Genomic DNA, 23624 nt, shown 5'->3' with positions numbered 1-23624 from the left:
TTTCCCTAAAGTTATTATCTTACTTCCTGAAATATAATTCTTAGAACTTTATTGTCTATCTCTTGGTGTTAAACTCTTTTTTTAAATAAGAACTTTTGTATTTCTCTGTTGCGCTCAAATACATACATAGGAAATTCTAGGCAGTTACTTTTCTCAACTCTTTCAGACTATTATTTTGCTGCTTTCTGTCTATCATTGTTTCTCTTAGTCTAATTGTCATTTCTTTAGAGTTGATTCATCTTTCCTCTCAGGCTGCTTTTAAATCCTTCTCTATATGACATTCTGCAATGTTTGCTACAGTGCGTGTAGGTATGGCTTTTTTCCTCTCTGTTTGAGATACATTCTGATTATTGTATCTCAGTTCTGGAAAATATATAGCCATTATCTTTTTAAATATTGATTCTTTTTCATTGTCTCTACTCTTGCCTTTATGTTCTCTATTTGTACATATTTTAGACCTTTTCATTTTATTCTCCATTTCTCTTAACTTCTCTTTTACATTTTCATCATCTTTCTCTCTATCTCTCTCTCTCTCTCTCCTTCTCTCTTTCTCTCTCAGCTCCGTTTTGGGTAAGATCTGTCTTCCAGTTTACTAAGTCTTTCTTCAGCTGAGTCCAACCACTTGTTTACCGTATTCATTGGCTCTTTAATCTTAGTAATTATATTTTCACTTCTAAAAGTTCTATTTCATTCTTTTTCAAATCTGCCTAGTTGCTTTGATAGTTTTTGTTCCTTGCTCACTTTTTACTTCATTTTTCATTTTTGTACATGTTTTATTGATAGTTATTTTGTATTTTTTTTTTAATCTCTGATGTTTAGTTATAGTCCTGAGGTTTGAGAAACCCTGAGGAATTACTCTAATGAAAATACTATGAGAAATAAATTATGAGGAAGGAGGAAAACTGAAGATATTATGTGGTGAGCTGGGGAGAGTCAAGCATGCTTTCCCCTTGCATGAAAGTAAATGTTTCTGTTTATAGGATGGAAAATATGTGCTGATTCATTCTCATTAAGGCTCTAGCAAGTTCATCAGAAAGACTTTATATAGAGAGACCTTGGGAAAGACTCAGCAGGGGAATTTCCTGCTGTGAGCTGTAAGTGGAGAGAGTATTTTTCCTTTATTGGGGTTTACTTTGTTAATTGATGTTTGAATAAACCCCATTTCTTTCATAGTTGAAGCTAAGCAGAATTAATGTTAATTAAAAAATCATATTAGTATTCCCAAAGCACATTCAAGCTGTTAGTTGGGAAAAGGCTTGTCCAAAATTCTCTTCTCATGGCTTTATTTGCATAGCTATTGTATATGCTTTATGTGTGAAGTCCTAGGATAATTCTCACTCATATCTTATTTCCTCACAGATTTGTCTTTCGTTCCCCCTTGTAAACATATCTTAGTCTTTGGGAAACTCAAGGGCCTAAAATACCATCATGGTAATATTCTGCATCTTTTTTTGAAGTGTTTATAATACCTTTCTTTTTTCTTTCTTTCTTTCTTTCTTTTTTTTTTTTTTTTTTTTTTTTTTTTTTTGTAAAATAGGCTGACTGTATAGGCAGCTGTAAATCTAGGATGGCCCTTCAGAGTTCTCAAATAGGGGAAGAGGTCTTGCCTTTGGTTATGACCTAATCTGGGAAGGGACATGACATTGGATGAGGTAACTCTCTGTAACTGAAGCGGTTCCAGAAAGCTGACTATTTAGGGTCATCTGCTGGCAGTACTCCCAGCAGTGGGAGAAGTAAGTCCTTTAGAGTTGAAGGGGAGCCTCAGCAATGCCTCATACTATTTGCTACAAAAATCCAGTAGAAAAATGGATAAATGTTGTGAACTGTCAATTTACAGAGAAATAAAACTGAATAGCCACTTAATATATGATTAAAAAAATCTCAACCTCATTTATAAAATAAATACGAATTAAAACACCGGTGAAATATCTTTCATACCTATAAGGGGAAAATGTAGTAAGCTTGATAATATCAAATGGCTTATTTGTACCAGCATTTGGGTAGTAAAAACTTTTATACATTGGCATAGACACGCTAATTGGTACAACCATTTGGAGAACAGCTTCACAATATCCAGTTGAAGATGCAGATGTCCTTCAGCCCTGCAATTCCCATTCTACAGGTCTGGCTAGAGAAAAATCTCACACATGTGCCACAAGGGGACAAGTAAAGGAAGTATGTTTATTGTAGCATAATTGTTAATAGTGGGAAAAAATGTAAATAACCTAAATGTCCCTTAGTAGGAGAATGGATAACTAAATTGTGGTTTAACTAATGAACTAGTATACCCAAAAGCATAGTGTTGAAAGAAAAAATCGCCAAAGGATATACATAGTATAATTCATAAGAATAAATATTAAAAACACATGAAATTTATGTACTATTTATGAATTCATACATATTTAGCAAAAGAACAAAACATACAGCTATAGCTCAATTCATAACAGATACCAAAGTACATTAGGCAAAATTTTGATACCCATTTAATCTAGATAGTCATGGTGTTTATTATCTTTTCTATACTTTTCATAGTTAAATACAAAAATATTTTTAAAGATTTAGATGTATACTTTTTTTCTAAATTTTATACTTTACTTGTGCTGCAAGAATATAGAGGTTTAGAAAACTGCTCTGTTAATACTTATAGCAAATATGATTTATTGAGAAGTCAATGTCTGTCTGAAGTCCTTGGTTCCTTAAAAACAGGATGCTGCTCCAACAGAGTCTTTACTGAACTGGCAAGACTACGAGGGTCGGACACCCCTTCACTTTGCAGTCGCCGATGGGAACGTGACGGTGGTTGATGTCTTGACCTCATATGAAAGCTGTAATATAACATCTTATGATAACTTATTTCGAACCCCACTTCATTGGGCAGCTTTACTAGGTGAGTTGAATGTGAATCAAAAGATCAATAGTAGGAGGAAGTGCATGAGTATAGGAAACTTTCTATGACTTCTGTTCTCCTAGGACCTGTCTTCTATTTAATTGTTTTAATTTTTAATTATGTGACATTATTTTATACCTAAGTCCATCTGTTTATGCCTAAATTTTAGTAATATAAATGTATTATCTGTTTTATCTTTGTTTTAATTTCAACATCATGTCTTAGCATTTAATTTTTATTTAAAAGTAATATAAATTCATTTACAAATATAAATGTAAAATAATCCTCTTTTTATATTCAGTGTCTTTATTTTTAGGGAGAAGGGCTTTAATTTTACGTATGGATATGTTTGATTTTTTTTCTTCCTATTTTACTAATATGCCTTTTATGTAACCTTTTTGGGGATCTCTTTTTTAGATGAAAGAGTCATATGTGTGTATATGTCTGCTTTGAAGGGGCAATCTGAGAGTCCTCTCTTAGTGAAGGCATTTTACCCATTGAAAGTCATTGTTAGGAGATATATAATTTGATCTTTTTCCTGCTATTTTGCTTTTTGAATACTGATAGTGTTTTGGGTTTGTTTGTTTGTTTTTTGCTTTTGTTTTCCTATTTCCTTTGTTTTCTGCCTTTTAATGTACGGATTAGGTTTGTTGTTATTTGGTATGAATTGCCTAATGTTTTAGGAGCTTTTTAAAGTTTTATTAGTGGTTACTTTTAAATTGATCAAAAACTTTTTAAAACTTGAATCAGAGTCAAAACACAAAACTGTATCTGTTAATTCTAACCTATTTAAAATGAAGAATTTAGCACACTTTTACTTAATACTCTTCTAGTATTTGTTAATGTGGCCTGAGGTTTTCCTCGATCATTATTATAGTCTTAGTTTTTAAATTAAGCATTGTCTTTTGAAAATGATTTTTACATTTGCATTCAGTTTTATAGTCGGATTTATAATTGTTATTTAGAGTTCATTTCAATGTGCAATTTCATCCCTTTTTTTTCTTTCTTTCTGCATTCTAGGAGGACTTCACAAATTTATCTCCACATCACTAACTTGGCTTTCTGTTCCCTAAGTTCTGCTTTCTTTCTGTCCCTTATATATTTTATTTGATTTCCTTCTCTCATCCATATTTCCTTTTATCTCAGTCTATGTCCCCTTTTACCTCATTCCATTACGTTTTCATTTCATTCTGTTTTCTTCTTAGGATGTTCTGTTCACTGCATAGAGCCACCATCTCTTTGCACTAAATCAAGGTTACCAAACAGTTTCTTGAAATTTTCCTCTGGATCCTTCTCTAGATCATTTTCTGAGGTATGCTCTTATCTTTCTGATGGCGTTCCTTTTCCCTTCTCCTATAGTATGTTTTCATATAGCCTTTACTGAATGCTTCTCTTTATCCTTCAAATAAAGTAAGAGGTGTTTCAGTTGACTGTGTGACATGGATTGCCTTTGATCCTACTTTCATCCATTTGTGTTATGGAGAACTCAATCTCAAACTATGGCTGGAGAGCAGGTAGACGAGAACTCTCACTAAATTCTGTTGTTCTGCCTGGCTCTCATACAGTGTATGCTTGCTCTATTAATGTGACATCTTCTTCGTTGCCTGGTTCCCCAATATGCTGAAGCAAGAGAATTTATGAAATTCAGGTTTCCTAAATATAGTGCTGACAGGTTTGTTCATCCTTTGATCCTTTCATCAGTTCTTTACTTGTGGAGACACATCCTCCAGATTGTACTGTAGAATATTTTCTTCACCACCACATCATTCCTGCACATTTGTTTCCTATGATTTGAAATCACTGCCTAGATGTTAAAATATTGGAGGAGGGAGATTAGAGGGGAGGGATAGGAGACCTCGGAGAGTCAGGAGATTGAATTGTAGTTTGTCCTCCTGAACAGTAGAAGAGAGCAGGTGTGCAGTCCTGATTGGTTGTGCAATGGAACCTGGAGACTGCGGGCATTGACGACTGAGAGGGGCTGGCTTTTAACACACCTTCCTCCTTTCTTATAGGCAGTTTTATAAAGTGAAGCCAGGGAATGCAATGAGCTGATATCTAGTGTCGCCTTTTTTTCAATCTGGCAATAATAATTAATGTTATTTCCTTCCTGATTGAACATTTAAGTTTTTAGTGTTGTAAGTTTTTGCCTTTGTTCTATATTATCATAGTATTTTAAGAGAAGTAAGAAGAAGCTGCACTGAGGGCTGCTGTTCAGAAACCATTTTGAATGCTATACTATGTGCTAGTGACTTTTCTTACCCCTTTCTTTTAAATAGATTATAAATTAATTAATGTCCTTGATATATGACAGCTACCTTGTTTTGTCTACTTCAGGCCATGCACAGATTGTCCATCTCCTTTTAGAAAGAAATAAATCTGGAACCATCCCTTCTGATAGCCAAGGAGCAACACCCTTGCACTATGCAGCTCAGAGTAACTTTGCTGTAAGTAAAACGTGAAAATTATCTTTTTTTCTTGATTAAATTTTAATTTTGATACAATTGTAAATTTTTTTTCATTTATAAAAATGAAACCATGAGAGCCCATGTACCCTTCACCCTATTTACCCCAATGGTAATATCTTGCAAGAGTATAATACAATATCATAAACAGAAAATTGACATTTATGTAATCCACTGACCTTATTCATATTTCACCATTTAACATGAGCTCATTTGTGGATGTTTGTACAGCAGTTATCTTTCAACAATTGTTCATACTGTTAACTGATAGTCTTGAGTTTTTGTAAAATTGTTAGTCACATGTGAAGTTTTATACAGTTTTTATTTTAACTGTTTGGTGCAACATTTTGCATTACCATAAGTATACTTCATCTTTTTGTTACTTTATAGCACTAAGGACAACTTAATTGTTCAGCAATCTATAATTGTCCTGAAGGCAGTGTGGCAAAGCTTTAGAACTAGACAAACCTTGGCTGGAATCTTGACTGTACTATTTGCTAGCTGTGTAACCTTGCACAAGTTTCTTAACTATTCTGAGTCTTAGTTTCTTCATGTTTAAAATGGGCATAATTATACCTTTTCTTTCAGGATTGTTGTAAGAATTAGAAAAAATTTATGGCAAGTGCCTAGTTTAGTCCTTGGCATTGAGCGGGTACTCAAGAAACAGAATGCATTCATATGGTTACTAGTGTTAATTATGTATATTACATATCTGAGAAAGCAATAATATGAATTATTGGTATTTCCAAAGATATCGAATATCATTAACAGTTCTTCCCTTATCACCTTTATAGTTTACAAAGCACTTTCTCATCCATTATATCACTCAATCCAGCCAACAACATGATCGTCTCTAGGCTGCTTCAGCTTCCTGAGAATGAGTGGCCACCAAGAACCACAGACTTATCCATAGAGGCACACATTAAAGCAGCCAAAGTTGATTTTGCTGCCTTTTACATGATGTGTTTGGTGTCATTAAATTATAAGAATGCTATCTTCAGCATAGTATAATTCCATCTTCCTGACCTTACCAAATGCACCATTGAATATCTTGAGTACTCAGATGGCTAAAATATCTTATTTCCTACCTTTTTTTCTCTCTGGTGCTCAGAACAACTGTAGCTATAGTCTTTCTTCCTAGCATTCATAAAAATTGATTTTATTTATCACCTAGAGTTTTGGTAAGCCATTATCTTCTTTTATCTTCCAAGATCTCAGAAAAATACAAGATAGATTTTGATGAGAATCTTGTTACAAACACATAAGAAGTTCAGTTGGCCCAGTCTAGTCAATCTGTGGAAAACAGAACTCAATCCATGTTTCAATACAAGCCTATGAGATAAGACACGCTATCCCTATTTACAAGAAAGCAGAGTTCCAAGAGATTAAATCACTTGCCTAAGATCTTGAACCCAAGTTTTAGACTCCAAATTTAACATATGTACAGGTACCAGTAAGTAAGTAACTGTGCTAATGATAGTAAGAAAGAATGGTAGAACTTTGTAGATGTTTATTCAAAGAAATACTCGCTTTAGATAATCAGCCAATCCTAGAGATGGTTTTTTTATAATTATGCAAATTTTCTAAGCTCAGTTTCAAGCCCCTTGACTTTCTTAGACTCTATTAATTCACAAGAGATTGCAGTTCTCTTTTTGAAAAGTATCAGCAAACAACAACAACAAAACCCCACAATAATTTCATTTGATTCGAAACCAGGTAAAAATACTTTGCTTCTTATTTGAAGTCACATATAACGGTGCTTTTGTTATCATGAAAAATATTACTCTCTTGTCTCAAAGTTTTAAATGAAGTTTTCTTACAGGAAACAGTTAAAGTCTTTTTAAAACATCCTTCAGTGAAAGATGATTCAGACCTCGAAGGAAGAACATCCTTTATGTGGGCTGCTGGGAAAGGCAGTGATGATGTCCTTAGGACTATGCTGAGTTTAAAATCTGATATTGATATTAACATGGCAGACAAATATGGAGGTACAGGTAAGAACTGGTGGACACGATCAATTTGGTTCCAAAGTGGAGATGGTGCTGTAAAACTTGTACAATAGTACCTTAAAATCATTATTCCTAATTTAATGTTGTTAGACTTTCATCTTCACTTTTCCAGTTTAGGTTGCCAGGATCACTCCAAAGTCTTTGTTTCCTGCAGGTATTATGACTAAAATTAGCCTATGTTTTAACCTGGTAAATGAAGGCATTTATTTAGTTTAAGACCTTGGTTGCTTCTTAGACTTGATTATGGGAACTCTTCTGATTATCTTTGTGTAAAAAAAAAAAAGCATAAACCTGTACTCTAAAACTGTACATGTTTAATATGCTCTTTTCTCAGATTTGAATAGAATTACCTTATCCTAAATTTGCCATTTTAGAGATAACCTCTCATGACTCTAGAAGCTTCAAAGCTTCAAGTCAGCTTTGCATCAAAAGGTCTTACTAGATGCTTCTTTCAATCTCTTTCTCTAATAAGAGAGCCCTTTAACTACATGTTGGTTAATAAGAGAAGTATAAGTTTTTTAGCATTCATTGTCAACTTGGAGATTTCTTCTTTGTGTTCTGTATCCGAATTGGAAGAAAATTCACACTACAGCACAATAACACTGAATAGAATAAAAACTCAGCTACAAGCTTCTCAGTGTTTTTTTTTTTTTCTTACTTATAGAAACATACTAGAACCATTTGCAGCTACCTGTTGTCTTGGATAAGATCTTTCTTGGCCACCAAAACTATTGATCCAGCAATGAGTGGTCAAGTGGAAAGGAAGTTGCTACAGCTAGTATTCACTTTCCCTGTACCTACACCACCATACCCTCTAAGTTATTTTTTAAGAGTTTTTAACAAATAATTTTAAGGTAATACCAATTTTGATAAAGGCTTTAACTTTCAAAAGTATTTCTTTATCAAAACCTCACAGTAGACCTTAAGCTTCTTAAGAGGTAAGTGCAGACATGTAAGACATTTAGTTTATAAGTAGTCTGAACATTTAATTTTTGTCTGACTTCCATTAGTGTGCAGTCTTTTAATTTATCACTAGCCTTTTAGTTTAACTTTTTCATGTATTTTAATAAAGTATAGGTGAGGATATATGAATCCTTTCGACCAAAGGTGTCTTTCTGATGTACACCGTGGTTGGAGTTCAGACATAAATTCTTCTCTGATTCACTAATTCCCTGGGCTCTTTCTCCTAAGGGGATTTTATTATATGTCAGAGATACTTCCTGACATTCTTTGTCTATGAAAGTGAGTTTCTCTCCATCATCTCTCTACAGAGTTTTTTCCCTTCCCACTGAAAAAAAAAAAGAGTTCTTATCAACAGCAATATACAGACATTATTTGGATCTTGATTCAAATAAATAACCTATAAAAAATGATAAAGCCATCAGGCACATGGGACTATCCTTTCTTTGCAATACTGGGGCTAGGGCTCTGCAAAACACATTTCCCCCTTGTCAGCAGGTGCCCTGTTAGAATCAGCCCTTATGTGGCAGTAGGAGACTGGAAAGCTTAAAGAGGAGCAAAAGATTACATCTTTCTATCTGCTTACTATTCTGTGTGTTTGTTTTCTGTTCATGGCAGCATCACCCTAGTAAATCTTCAACACAGTGCTGACACTTCGTTCCAATGGCAACAGTCAGTTTCACTTTGCAGTTTTTTCATCACTCAATAGTACCAGCCTCAGAGCACCCCCTTCATAGGAACCAGCACCAGCCAAGCACAGCCCCTTCTCAGAGGTCTGAGTTTCAGCTCTGCAGGGCTCCTCTTCTTAGCTTTTAAGTGTTAATAATTCCATCCTCTTGTTTCTGTTCCCCTAGTCCTAGAATTTGAAGCTGTTTCCTGCATTTACTACTTCTGTGATACCTTCGTGTTCCCTTATTGCTTTTTCAGTTCTTCAGTAGGTAGCAGCAATACCTTATGTTGAATTCTCTCTGTTATAGTGTCTGGCGTGGTTTCTGTCTCCTAAATGAACCCTAACTGACTGATACAGTGGTTGTGTTTCTAAAAATAAACACATGTCTTTCAGCTATTCTTAGCAAAATATTTACAAATGGAAGGATACAACTCTAGAATTTTATTCAAAATGATCAGAAGTGGAGGAATAGATAGCAGTTAGTTGAAACAAGATTAGCCATATACTGGTAATTGCTGAAGCTGGGTGGTGGCTATATTGAGTTTACTGGATTATTGTCTTTAGTTTTGAATATGTTTGAAATTTTCCATAATATCAAGTTAGAGTTAAAAAAAAAATAGCACTTCTATGTAAACTTGTGGCACTTTTTCAAAGAGGGGGCAACAGTAGTTACATCTAAGGTTATTTTAACATAAAGTAAATGCAAATAGTCAAAAATGGGGAATTTCCTTTAATAAGATTATTTGTTCTATCTTGCTTAATTGACATTTTGTCTATTTTTTATTTGACATCGATATTTATATGAAGAGTGTCTTTTGTATCCTGATGCCATATCATAAAATGTAGAATTTCAGAATTAGAAAGTACCTTAAAATTAGATCTAGTCCAGGGTTTTCCAAGCCATGTTCTTCAGGACAACAGGTTTCTGTAGAGGTACTTGAAATGTTGCCGAGGGCATAGATTCTTAAATGGATAACCCTCTACCCCTACTTTAGTCAGAACAGCTCTCATCTGTTTATATGTTGAGTGTTTTATAAGTTTTCATTTGGGGCAGGGGAAGCATTCTTATACCCTGAAAATGTGAAAATCACTGAAGTATATCACACTTCAATCTGCCTTATAAACATTTTAAGTAGTGGTCTTTAGTCTCTGTTTTAACAGCTTCAGTATGAGGGATCCACTGCTATCCTCTTTACCTAACTCTTTTAGAATATTCTTCTTCATATTGAGTCAAATTGAATGTTCACTCTGCTTTCTTCCACGTGACAGCACTTCAGATATAATACTGAGTCAAATTGAATGTTCACTCTGCTTTCTTTCACTCTGCTTTCTTTCACTTCAGATATGTGAAATATCTCACACCTGTCTGAATCTCATCTAGGCCAAACTAACACTTACGCATTCAGATCAGAGTCGTCAAGCTCAAGTGTGCATTAGAATTACTGGGGGTGTTAGTCTAAATACAGACTATATGGACAGAGATCCTATTTCAAATTCCGTCAACAAGTCCTGTTGACTCCATCTCCAAAATGTATTCTAAGTTTTTCTACTTCTCTCCATCTCCTTTCCTGTTACCCTCGTTCAAGCTCTCACTTTTTACCCAGTCTACTGCAATAGTCTTAACTGATCTCCCTGCTTATATTCTACAGTGCATTTTCCTCAGAACAGCTAGAGTGTTCTGTTTAAACCATAAATTAGATAATATCACTTACCTATTTAAAGCCCTTCAGTATCTTCCAGTACTCTGATCTGTATGGCCATTTATGATCTGGCCTTTTCTACCTACTGTGCTGCAGCTTCCTTGCCTTCCTTAAACACATGGATTCATCCCTGTCCTTATACTAACCATTACCTTTGCTCAAATTACTCTCTTTCCAGATCTCCACATTGCATTCTCTTTTTTATGATTTAAGTCTCCCCTTAAATGTCAGCTCCTTAGCAAAGGCTTCCCCCTTACCACCAATCAAAAGTTATCCCCCAGTCACCCTACAAATCAGAATACCTTTTATTACTTTAATTATACCATCTATCACTACTGAGTACTTTCTTGTTATTATATTTTGGTGGGTTTTTTTGTTTTTTTGTTTTTGTTTTTGTTTTGCTTCTCCTACTGGGCTATAACATTATCTATTTTGTTCCCTGCTGAATTCCCATCATTACATTAATACCAGTTCATAGCAGGTGCTCAATAAATCTCCAGGAACCCCCATTTTTATAGATATCTCAAGTTTGGTCCATGGATCACATTTTATGACAGAAATATTGTTCTAGGCAATATAGAGCCATAATACTGAGAAAGAACTGGTCTGGGCCTCTAGATAGTTAACCTAGCAAATTCAGAAGAATGTAAAAAGTGATGAATTTAAATAGAATTTACAGAGTAATCTAAAAAGTGATGTCATAAGTCAAGCACTAGAGTGGAATAACATAGGCAGGGGTCAGTATAACATGAAACTCACATATAGTCACAATTACTCTTTCAAACCCCTTACAAAAGCACCAGAGGAAAGACCACATTCCATCTCAGTGTTTTCTCCAATGTTGAAACAAATTGCTGTTTCTTAAATTGGGCCCTGAGGAAATAGCTGGCTTGCCTTTGGAGTTATGTTGTATGAAAAATACACTCAATGAAGTAAGATGCACAAACTTTCAGTACCTCGTGGGTACATAGACCAGCTGCAGGAATAGCTTGTGTAACCAACTGAAGGAACAGTAGACTGATATCTCCTGTCACACGATCCCTCAGGGGTGTATGCTTATTGAGTGGATTGGTGAGCAGAATTGCCTGCATCATTTAAATTATTTCTCTTTTTCATTTGCTGTTCTCTTGCCCTCTCAGAAAGAGGAAAATATAATAAACTAGCAACTGAGAAGAAGGGACCATTTCAAGCCAACAGGATGAAAGGGAAGAAAACAGTGAGATAAGAAAGGTAGAAAAAAAAGAGAAAAAGTATAAATAATACCTATAAATAGAAAGGAAGATAGAAATCTTCAAAAATGGAAAATAGAGAATCCTTAAGATTAGATTTCATTTAGCCAAAATGGTGGGGAAATCTAAAGAGGAAAAGATATATGGTTAGCATAATAAAGAGGTAAAGTTGTTAATAAAGAGTCCATCACTTTCTTTTGCTCCCTTTTTAGCTTTACACGCTGCTGCCCTTTCTGGCCATGTCAGCACCGTGAAGTTATTATTGGAAAATAATGCTCAAGTAGACGCTACTGATGTCATGAAACATACTCCCCTTTTCCGAGCCTGTGAGATGGGACACAAGGATGTGATTCAGACGCTTATTAAAGGTTAGTTATTAAGTCACTCTCAAAAGGCAGGAGTTCTTGCATTCGTGATTTGAAATACACAGCTTGACGTAGCAGAGAGCCACCTGGATAGAAGGGTGGAGGGAAGAGCGCCACACGTGGCATCAGGAAACTCGAGGTCCTAGCTCCATCTGTTGGTAGTTGTGTGATTTTGGAAAAATATCACTTTATATGCCTGATCTTCAGCTTTATTTTATGTAAAAGGGAAATGATGCCTACCCTGATCAACTCACATGCTTATTGTAAAAATCTGAAGTAGATAATATATGTGGAAGCATTTTGCTAAGAGTAAAAAAGCATTTGAGGAACTGTTGTTATATTTTTTAAACTTCTATTCTTTTTGGTAAATGCTCTCTATATTAAACATTTTCATTATATTTTTGCTTTTTCAGGTGGAGCAAGGGTAGATCTAGTTGACCAAGATGGACATTCTCTTCTACATTGGGCAGCGCTGGGAGGAAATGCTGATGTTTGCCAGATATTGATAGAAAACAAGATCAATCCAAATGTGCAAGATTATGCAGGAAGGACCCCTTTGCAGTGTGCTGCATATGGGGGATACATCAACTGCATGGCAGTACTCATGGAAAATAATGCAGACCCTAACATTCAAGACAAAGAGGTAGAAATTCTGGGTCGTTTCTATAAATGTTTAACGTATTTTTTCTTTGTTAACTAAAATTCAGTTAAAATGACTGTTTACCAAATGAGATCATTCACAAATCTGTTAATTAAAAATGATTTTTATTTGTCCATGTTCTCTTTAAGTCCTTGTCTATATGTCTATATAATTTAACAAAATCATAATATAGAATGTAACGTTTATAAAATACATACACGTGGCATATGTATACATATGGATATAAGTGTATATATATATATGATTTTACAAACCACGTTTTGTTTTGTCCACTTAAAATTATCACCAGTATTCTCTCATTTGGTATATAATCTTTTTCATAATCATATATGGTAAATATTCCAAAGTTCTAAGAATTTTATGTTTAATAACTCATTCAATCCCCATAGCAACTCGATAAAAAAGTTACTATTATTATCCTCATTTTATAGATGAGGAAATTGAAGCTCATGGAGCTTAAATAATTTCCTTAAGTTAACAACGGTGGCAGGGAGGTTGGAGGGAGTCCAGGTCCAAATTGTGCCTATAACCCAAATCTTAGAATTAAATAAGTAACTTCCTGTTGTTGGATACTTTTTCTTTATTACAGGTCAGGTAACATAAATCATCTTTGTGCATTTAACTCTTTTTCTTTTGGATTATTCCCTTAGAATAATTTTCCCTAACTGAGATTATTGAGTCAAAGTAATGAATGGTATAATAATGTGATTAGCTCTGGTACATACTTTCGAACTGATTTTTAAAATATGCGGGTTGATCTATGCTTTCCTCGGCTATGTAGTAATGTGTTGATTTCTCTCCATTTAGCCAGTATTGACTTTTTTGCTGGTTTAATTACTTTAACTCTTTAAAAATACTAGCCTATTTTGTTTTTCATGTCAGAAAATATGTTCCCTATTAATTCCTTCAATAAATATTTATCGAGATTATTACTATATATAAAAGTAACAATGAAAATATGTAAAATGTGGTCCTTGTACCTATGTTGTTAGAAATGCATCTTTTATAATTTGCAATACGTTTTACTTTCTTTACAAGTTTCCAGTTTCTTATGTAAGTAGTATATTAATCTACTTTCCAGTTCTATTTTTATATGTATTGTTTTTATGTTTATTATTTCAGATTATTTACATAAACAATCATACTGTCTGTGAATAATAACATTTTTATTTCTTCCTTTCCAGTTTTTACACCTTTCATTTCTTATCTTACTTATTGAACAAGCTCGGATCTCCAATGCAGTGTTGAATAGAATTGGTGATAGTTGACATTCTTAATTCATTCTGGCTTCTCAAGGAGAAAGCTTTAAATATTTCACCATTGAATACAGCGTTTGCTATAGGCTACCTTATATTTCTAGTTGCTAAAAGTTGTTTTAAATCACAATTAACTGTTTAATTTTTGTCAGACACTATTTCTGCATTTATCAATATGATCATATTATTTTTTTTTCCTCTTTGCTGTTAATATCATGATTATATTGATCACATTGTTTTTTCAGATGATAAACCACCCTTTCATTCCTGGAGTAAGCCCCACTTATGATGATATACTTTTTAAAATAAATATATATATATATATTAGTAGATTTTATTTGCTAATATTTTGAGATTTTTGCATCTGTGTTTATGAGAGAGATTGACCTGTGATTTTTCTTTCTTGTATTGTGCTTCTCAGGTTTTGGTACCAAGGTTATGCTGACCTTATAAAAAGAGTTATGAAGTAGATAATACCTCTTTTTCTGTTCTCCTAACAAATTTGTGTAAGATTGGTGTGACTTCTTCCTTAAATGTTTAGAAGGATTCCCTGGTGGAAGTCATCAGGCCCTAGGGATTTCCTTTGTGCAAAAGTTGTTAATAACTGCTTCAGTTCTATTAATAATTACAAATGAGATTTTCTAATTATTTTTCTTTTTTGATTTAGTAAGTTGAATTTTTAAGAAATCTATCCACTTTATTTAAAAAGTCAAATGTTTATGCATAAATTTGGTCATATATGCTCCTAATTGTTTTTTTATGTCTGTAAGACCTGTAGTGATTTTCTCTTATTCATTCCACATATTGGTAATGTGTGTTGTCTCTTTTCTTTTTAAAAAAAATTTTTCATTTTGCTTATTTGCCTTTCCAAAGGACTTACTTCTGTCTTTGTTGATTTCTTTATTTTCGTTTTTTGGGTTTTTTTTTACTATTTCGTTGCTATTCACTCTTATGCTTATTATTTTCTACATCCACTTTCCTCAGGTTTGAATTACTATTTTTTTAAAGATTCTTTTGAAGAACATTTAAATCATTGATTTTCTTCAATATTTCTTTTCCAATATAAGTATTTAAGCAGGCTTCTTCTAAGCACTCCTTAACTGTATCTTACAAATTTGAATAAGTTATACGATCACCATCATTCAACTCAAAGATTTTCTAATTTCTATTTGATTTATTATTTGACCCAGAGATTAGTGTATTGTTTAATTTCTAGGCAGTTAGGCATTTTCTTATCTTTTTGTTGTTGACCGCTTTAATTTCCTATTGCTGCTGTAACAAATTACCACGAATTTAGTGGCTTAGAACAAAATTATTATCTTACTGATCTGGATGTCAGACCAAAATGGATCTCACTGGGTTAAAATCAAGGTATTGGCAGGACTACATTCCTTTTGGAGGCTCTAGGGGAGAATCCTTTTCTTTTGAGTTTTCCAGCTTCTAGATGTGGCCCTCATGCCTTGGTTTGGGCTCCATCCCTCCATCCTCAAAGCTAGCGATGACTGGCTAAGTCTTTCTCACACCGCATCACTCTGACACTCACCCTCTTGCCTCCCTCTTTCGCTTTTAAGAACCCATATTGTTACATTGGACCGACCTGGATAATCCAGGATAATCTCCCCATCTCAAGGTCAGATGATTAGCAACCTTAATTCTATCTACAACCTTAATTCCCCCTTTCTATAAAATGTAACATAGGTACAGATTCCAGAAATTAGAATGTAGACATCTTTGCAAGGAAGTAGGTACATTATTCTGCTTATCACGCTGATTTGTAGCTTAAATTTTACTGTGGTCTGAAAATATACTCTAAATTATTTTAGTGTTTCAAAATCTTTTGAGACTTTCTTTATGGCCCAGCCTATGGTTATGTGGGTAAACGTTCTATGTACACTTGAAAAGAGTACTAATTTTGTCGTTAGACGCAATATTTTGTGTATTATCACTTAGGTCAAATTTTTGCTTTATATTGTTCAGATCGTCTGTGTCTTTCCTGCTCTTTTATTTGTTTGTTCTATCAACTGTTGTAAAAGATGGGTTAAAAATCTTCCACTGTAATTATGAATTTGACTCTCTCCCCTTTTAATTTTGTCAATTTCAAGTCTATATGCTTAGAAGCTGCTATTAGGTGCATATAGATTTAGGATTGTGATATCTTCCTTTTTGACTGCTTGAACTCTATGAAATATCCCTATGTATCTCTAGCAATGCTTCATGCCTTCTTTATCTTTTATGACACTGAAAATTTTTAAGAATGCAGGCCATTTATTTTACAGAATTTTATTCAATTTGGGTTTACCTTATGATTCATCATAATTAGATTCAAACTTTACACTTTTAGTTGGAATATTATATAAGTGATATCGAATCTGGAGACATGTGATGCCCCATCACGTAGTGCTAATTTTGATCACTTAGTTAAGATACAATCCATTTTCTCTACTTTACGCTTAATATTGTCCCTTTCTGTAATTAAGCAATTGGGGGAGAGATTTGTTTATATTTTTGAGTTAGCATAAATAACCATGAGTCCAAAAATACGTTCTCCATGATATACTTGAGTTTTGCTCATTCTTATAGGGAAGAACAGCTTTGCACTGGTCCTGTAACAATGGATACCTTGATGCCATTAAATTACTACTAGACTTTGCTGCTTTTCCTAATCAAATGGAAAACAATGAAGAGAGGTAAGTAAAGGGTTGAAAAAAAAAAAGTGTACTGTGGTTCATCTTACATCCTTTCTGCTACATTAAAAAATCTCAAGTTTAGATATTGGTTCAGAAATATTAAGTATACTCAAGGAAACACTACAGTACTAAGAAATCCTGAATCAGAAGAAAAGAGCAAAGGTTCCATGCAATGTTGACTTAGAATCATAGGATTTTAAAGCTGTTTTAGAACTTTCAATATTACATAGGGCAAGTGCACATTTTATAGATGAGGAAGCTTACTCCTTCTGGGTGTTGACTAGCATAAAGTCAGGGGGTTCCTGACTGACCAAGACTAGGAGTTCGGTTAGGCCAGTGGAATGTGTTATAAGTTTCTCTTGGTAAAGAGGACATTATCAATTAGTGGATAGAGGTGCCACCATATAGCATGAAAAAGTGAGGAGAAGCTAAGATTCAAGTTTGGGACTTTAGTCTAAATACAGATGTCTTGAATAATATGAGATCCACAGAGTTAGGCTCAAGTTGTTCCCCAAGGACCTAGTAAAAAGACCAGACATGAAATCTAAGCAGAAGAGACTCTTGGCAGTCTTAGATCTAGGAAGATTCTAGTAATTTGAAGGTAACAACTAAGTTTATGGTCAGATTCACAGGCCCTGAGCCTGGGCCTGTGCTTTAGTTTTTATGTTTCTGGATGTTTTGACCTTCTTAGCCACCACCAATTCTTTCTTTCTCTCAGGAGATAGGAAACTTTGAGGAGAAGGAGGGACTTTCTCTAAGCCAGTTGCCTCAGAGGAATCATGATCCTCCTTTCTGGAGCCAGCCCCTTCATTTTTCTCACTTCTTTCAGAACTTTTCTCCATTAGTTATAGCTTCCATCCATTATTTTCCATCACTTTTTTCTGAAATTTGACTTCTTTGCCTATAAAGTCGTCTTTTTCTCAAACTGTCTTAACTGCCTCCATTTCCCCATACTCACCATTCATGCCTCTGCAGTCTGGCTTCCATCCTCACATCTGTGCTGAAATCTGTGTCTGAATGGTCACTGACCAATTCCTAGTCGAAAAATCACGTGTCGTCCTCTTTTTCACTCTCATTGGCCTTTCTGCATCACCTGTTTCTGTCGCCTCCTCTTCTTTACTTTATGGAGACTGTATCTTCTCTAAGATTCTGTGACAGTATTATTTTCCTGATCCTTTTCTAATCGTGTCTGCTCCTTCTCTGTTTCTTTTGGCTCCACTTCCACTTTTTGTTTCTTAAATATAAACATTCTTCAAGGAATGGATCTCTTCTCTCCACCCGTTTCCTTTGGCGATCCAACCTACCACCGAGGTTTCAGCAGTCCCCTGGGTGCTGGTGAGTTCTAAACCTATATTTCAGACTCAGTATCTCTTCTTGGTTCACACTGTCATCTCCTCTCCATTACCAGCACCATTGTCTAAATCAAGCTCTCTTGACTCTTTCTGGGACTATTGCAATGTCTCCTTGCTGTTTTTTCTCCTTTGATCTTTCCTCATTCATCTACTTCCAAAGTAGCCTTCCTAAATCATATTTCCAATGTAAGTATTAGTCACGTCCTTCCTCTCTTCAAAAACAGTCTAAAAAAATTGTTCTGATCCCACCATCATGTGTCCCAAACTTTGTTCTTCCCTACGCTTTTTTTATATATTTTTATAGCACCCGGCACCTTTCACTTTATATTATCATTCTGTATACTCCATCCTCTCTGTTAGCTGAGAACTCCTGAAGATGATGGTCATCTTTGTATTGCTCACAGTGCTTTTCATGAAGTAGATGCTCAGTAAATAACTTGCATTGTCAACTTGGTGTTTTCAGGCTTCTAGTAGCATGACCCTGCTTCATACTAGTTGCATTAGAAACTTCTGAAATTCTTCAAGCACATGCAGAATTAGATAAAGAAGACTAGTTTGCCTTACTTCAGGAGCAGTTACATAAAGAACTCCCTCTCTACTATAGTCAAATGACAACTGCAAAACAAAAAAGATTTGAAGATTTAGGAGGTTGGACATTTAAGGAAGCTGGAAAGCCAGTGGAAAGCTGAGGTTTTGACATTAAAGCAGATATATGAGAAAGCTAAAGACTTCTCCCTTTGAAATCCTAAAAAAAAAAAAAGAAGAAAATTTACAAATCCTAAGAATTAGCGATGATTTATTTCTATAAGGGTTTTTTTCTACAAGTATTTACCGACTACTGTTTTTAAAGAAACAGTAAATATATATGTATATAAACATAATGTGTGTGTGTATAAATTCAATTCCCATTTATATGCTATGCCTTGTATTTCAGACCTAAGTAAGCCTGTGAATTAAGGTGCTTACTGCCTCCTGGAGTAAACACATATTAATTACAGACCAAAAGACCTCGGGAAAGATCCTCCTAACTGTACTTGCCAATCTATAGATGAAAAGAGACAGTGGCAATATTCCAGGCTCCTTTAATGTTTCATCAGCAATGCACTTTGATGTACAAATGTCAGAACTTGGCACTGCCTCTTATGTTTATTGACATTCTGGTTTAGGCATTCTGCTCATCCCACCAGACCATTCCCACATGGCAGGTCCAATTGTATCTTATCTCTTGTCTTTATCTACATTGTTTCTTGACTGGTTACCATCAATGTAGTGCTAATTTTTACTTCTCATGCATTGACACTAACCACTTGATGTGCCCAGCATAGACATAATTTTTGCCAGCTACATCTGACTTTCAGTCAATAACTATCTGACAGCCACACTCTGACATCGATGGTAATATTCACAGCACTTGAATGTTTCTAAATTGAATTGGGGATGAAGAAAGATTTAGTAGGAATAATCACAATATGATCAGTTGCTTAAACTCTAGGTATAAACTTCAGGCTTAAAACCTTGCTAGATATTTGGATTGTGTTTCTTTGATCAAAAATTGACTGAGAATCCTGAATAAACCAATTAAAAAAAAAGATATTTTTGAGAAAATTGGGAAAATTTGAATGTGGATTGGCATTAGATCATACTAAGGAATTCCTGTTAATTTTGTTACACAATAATAACATTATGGTTATATCCATATTATTTATGGATGAATACTGAAATACAGAGAGATGAAATGATAGTTCTGAAATTTGCTTTAAAATACTTTAGCAAAAATAAAGAGGAAGGGCCTTGCTGAAGCAAATGCGGCAAAATCTTGCTAATTGTTAAATTCAAGTGATGAATATATAAAGGATTCTTATGTTTTCTCCCCACTTTTGTTTATGCTCAAATTTTCTCATAAAGACATATAATATTTTCATAATAAAAATATTTAAAATATTTGAAGTGCAATTTTCCATCCAGAAGCAGCCTGAGAGATCTAGTTCTTTTTTCCTCCTTCCTTTCAACTTTTACAAATGAGAAAACGAAAGTGAAGAGAATTGAAGAAAATGCCCAGGGTCCCACAGGTCTGCTGATGCTGACTCCTAGGTCGGCATTTTTTAGGGTATATTATGTTCCCTGTTATTTCCTTTTGTCATATTTGTAAGTAAAGGCATAGTTTGGGCCTTACTTTCATAAACCAGATTTTGATAATCCTGCTTGTATACTATATGAAAGACACTACATTTTAATTATGGAAGAAATGATCAGGCTTACTAAATATATGTTATTTGCATGTTGATTTTAGAAGTTTCATTCTATAGGAGACATACTTAATAATTGATAGATGTGTCGTGGAAAGATTATTGAACAGGGAATCATGCAATCTTAGTTCCAGTCTAGATTCTGCAAGTAACTAGTTATATTATCTTCAGCAAGTTGTTTAATTTTTCTGAGTCTATTTATTCATTTTATTACAGTTAAATGTTCTCTAAAATTCATGAGACTGTTGTGTGGTTCTCTGACTCTGATCATCTTTTCCATTGAATATCTAGTTAAACTTTTAAAAGTTCTGAATTTATAAAACATTACCCACTTATAAATAATGTTTTAAAGTTTATATAGACACCTCTCCTTATAGCCTTCTGGTCAGTAAACAATAATGGCAAATTGAGCTGTCCTAAAATGGGGGTTCCTTAGTTTTAGCATTTGGGCTTCCTTCTGAATTCAGAGTTTCCTTACTGAAGTGACCAAACCACCCTTTGTTTATACTGAAAACCTCGTCCTTGTATGTCTTGCTATGACTGTTAGGTGAATTTTGAAGAGAGATCATTTTTTTCCCCATGATCATTAAATGATTTTCTGTGTCTAATCATACATCTATATAATCATCATTTTTTCCACCTCAGAAATTAGCTGATTATTTCCTCCTGACACCTCTTATTGCATTGAATTAGTAACAGTCACTCAAAGAAGAATCAGATCCAGTGGCAGCCATTAGGTGGTTATAAATACTAGTTTGGGTCCTGTGGAAATAGTATTTATGATAAGTGACTATGGTATGACAAATCTAACTGCAGTGTATGTCCTATAATAATAACACTAATAGCTGACATTTATGAACTCCTCCCTGACACAATGTCAGACTTGACTTTTATTCATTCTTTCCTCATGCTGACTCTGTGATGAGGAAAGCTGGAGCTTAGAAACATCAGGTTAAGTTGTTTAAGAAGTAACAGTTATCATTACCTTGTTGGATGGTAGAATTTGGGGGTTTTTTTACTTTACTTTTTTTACTTTTTGCAGTGTTTGAATTCTTAAAATCTGTCATTTTTGCCAAGTAGTCATTTTTCTTTTTAAAAAAGGAAAGCATATCTGCCAAGATATTATCAGTTGTTAATTGTGAGAGTGTGGATATATATAACTGTTATTTTTTTCTGTGTATTTATCCAATTTATTTTGTATTTCTAAAAATAGAAGATATATTTTTAAAAAGGAATTTACCCGAGATCATACATCTAGAAGGTAGCCAGTTGATATTTATACATATAACTAACTATATGACAATAATACCCATCTTTTTATCAAAAAGGTGCTATATATGCACCTTGTACAAAATTTAAAAGGCGTAAAAGGGCGTTCAGTGAAAACTAAATGTCCCTCCTACCCCTGCCTCTGGGACAGCAGTTTCCCTCTCACTGTTAGCAGTCTCTTGGGAAACTTCTGGAGTTACATTTGACATAGATAAGCATACAGCGATACAGTCTTTGTATAAATGGAGCACGCCATAATGCTGTTGTTTTTTACTTTTTTCCTTTTCTTCATTTAATAAGACATCCTGGAGGTTGTTTCTTATTTATTCATATACCACAGTAGTGGCTGCATCATACAGATGACTTTATTGTGTAGACGGCCTCTGCTTTATTTAAACAGACTCCTGTTGATGGATATTGAGGTCGTTTCCATTCTTTCACTATTTCCAACTGTACTTTTATGAATATCCTTGTACATAAAGCATTTCACACATGAGAGCAGATCTGTAAGATAAATGTCTGTAAGTGAAATGGCTGCATTGAAGGGCAAAAGCATGAATTATTTCGATAGATATTGCCCAATTGTTCTCCCGAAAGATTAATGTAGTATATGAGAGAGGCTGTCTCCCTCCATCCTTGCCACCACAGTATGTTCTTAAAATTTTGATTTTTGCTAATCTTATTATTAAAGTATTCTCTTACATGAGTCCTAATTTGTATTTCTGTTAAATGAGTAGGTTTAGACATGTTTAGGAGCCTCTAGTATTTCCTGTCTGGGGAATTATCTTTTATCTTTGTTTTCTGGTGGTTTTTCCCTGCAAATTTTTTTAATTAATTAATTTATTTTTTTTATGGTGACATTGGTTAACGAAATCAAATAAGTTTCAGCTATACACTTTAACAGTAAGGCATATATACATTTACACTGTGTGTTCACCTCTCATAGTTAGATTTCTGTCACCACATATTTGACCCCTTTACCCCGTCTACCTCCCCGCTCCATCACCCTCTACCCTCTGATAACCACTAGTCTATTGTCCATGTCCATGAGTCTCTGTTTGTCTTGTTCATTTGTTGCTTTTAGGTTTATATCCCACATATAAGTGATATCATGTAATTTTCAACTTTTTCTGTCTAGCTTATTTCACTTAGCACGATAATCTCGAGGTCCATCCATGTTGTCACAAATGGCAGTATTTCATCTCTTCTTATGGCTGAGTAATAGTCCATTGTATCTATGTACCCTGTAAATTTTTGTTTTCATGTACTTAGATTTATCAATCTTAAGGTTTATAAGTTTTTAATCTTTTTTTAAAAGAAAGACTTCCCACTTCAATTTTAAAAAACTTTCATGATTTCTTCTAATACTTTTCACAGTTTATTTATATATATGTTTTTTTTTTACTTTTTGCACTGTTTGAATTATTAAAATGTGTCATTTTTACCAAGTAGTTATTTTTCTTTTTAAAAAAGGAAAGCATTTCTGCCAAGATATTATTAGTGGTTAATTGTGAGGGTGAGAATATGTGTGTGTGTGTGTGTGTGTGTGTGTGTGTGTATTTATGAATTTGGAGTAAAATGTAATGTAAGAATCTTTTTTTCCCACATGGCTAGCTAGTTGTCCCAACACTATTTAATAATCTATTCTTTCTGCAGTGATTTAATGGGCCATTCTTATCACACACTAAATCTCTCCATTTATAGGTATACTTTTTATTCTGTAAGTGTTAAGTATAGATAATCATGGACTCAAACTTATGAATCTCACAGAATATTATTTGCAGTACCTTTTTTCAGATAGGAGCTAGGAACTATTTGGAATATGGGGAAGAAGAAAAGTGATCCTGTGTTCTCACAGCCCCTCGTTTGTG

The 23624-nt window shown here is 34.1% G+C and overlaps 1 protein-coding gene across 7 annotated transcripts in view; it reads left to right on the top strand.

The window, feature by feature from the left end:
- INVS (inversin) overlaps positions 1–23624 on the top strand; it is a 118676-nt gene that overhangs the window by 60877 nt on the left and 34175 nt on the right. For all 7 annotated transcript variants that reach the window (XM_025046574.1, XM_006911528.3, XM_015589080.2 and 4 more), the window contains 6 exons: positions 2707–2887; positions 5222–5331; positions 7172–7343; positions 12130–12285; positions 12696–12925; positions 16780–16886. In XM_025046574.1, the coding sequence (XP_024902342.1) occupies positions 2707–2887; positions 5222–5331; positions 7172–7343; positions 12130–12285; positions 12696–12925; positions 16780–16886 (956 nt within the window). The remainder of the gene's footprint in view (positions 1–2706; positions 2888–5221; positions 5332–7171; positions 7344–12129; positions 12286–12695; positions 12926–16779; positions 16887–23624) is intronic.

Source organism: Pteropus alecto, unplaced genomic scaffold (genome assembly GCF_000325575.1).
Source record: "Pteropus alecto unplaced genomic scaffold, ASM32557v1 scaffold114, whole genome shotgun sequence".
Classification (NCBI taxonomy): Eukaryota; Metazoa; Chordata; class Mammalia; order Chiroptera; family Pteropodidae; genus Pteropus; species Pteropus alecto.
Note: the sequence above shows the minus strand (reverse complement) of the source record. Positions and strands in the feature narration are given on the sequence as shown.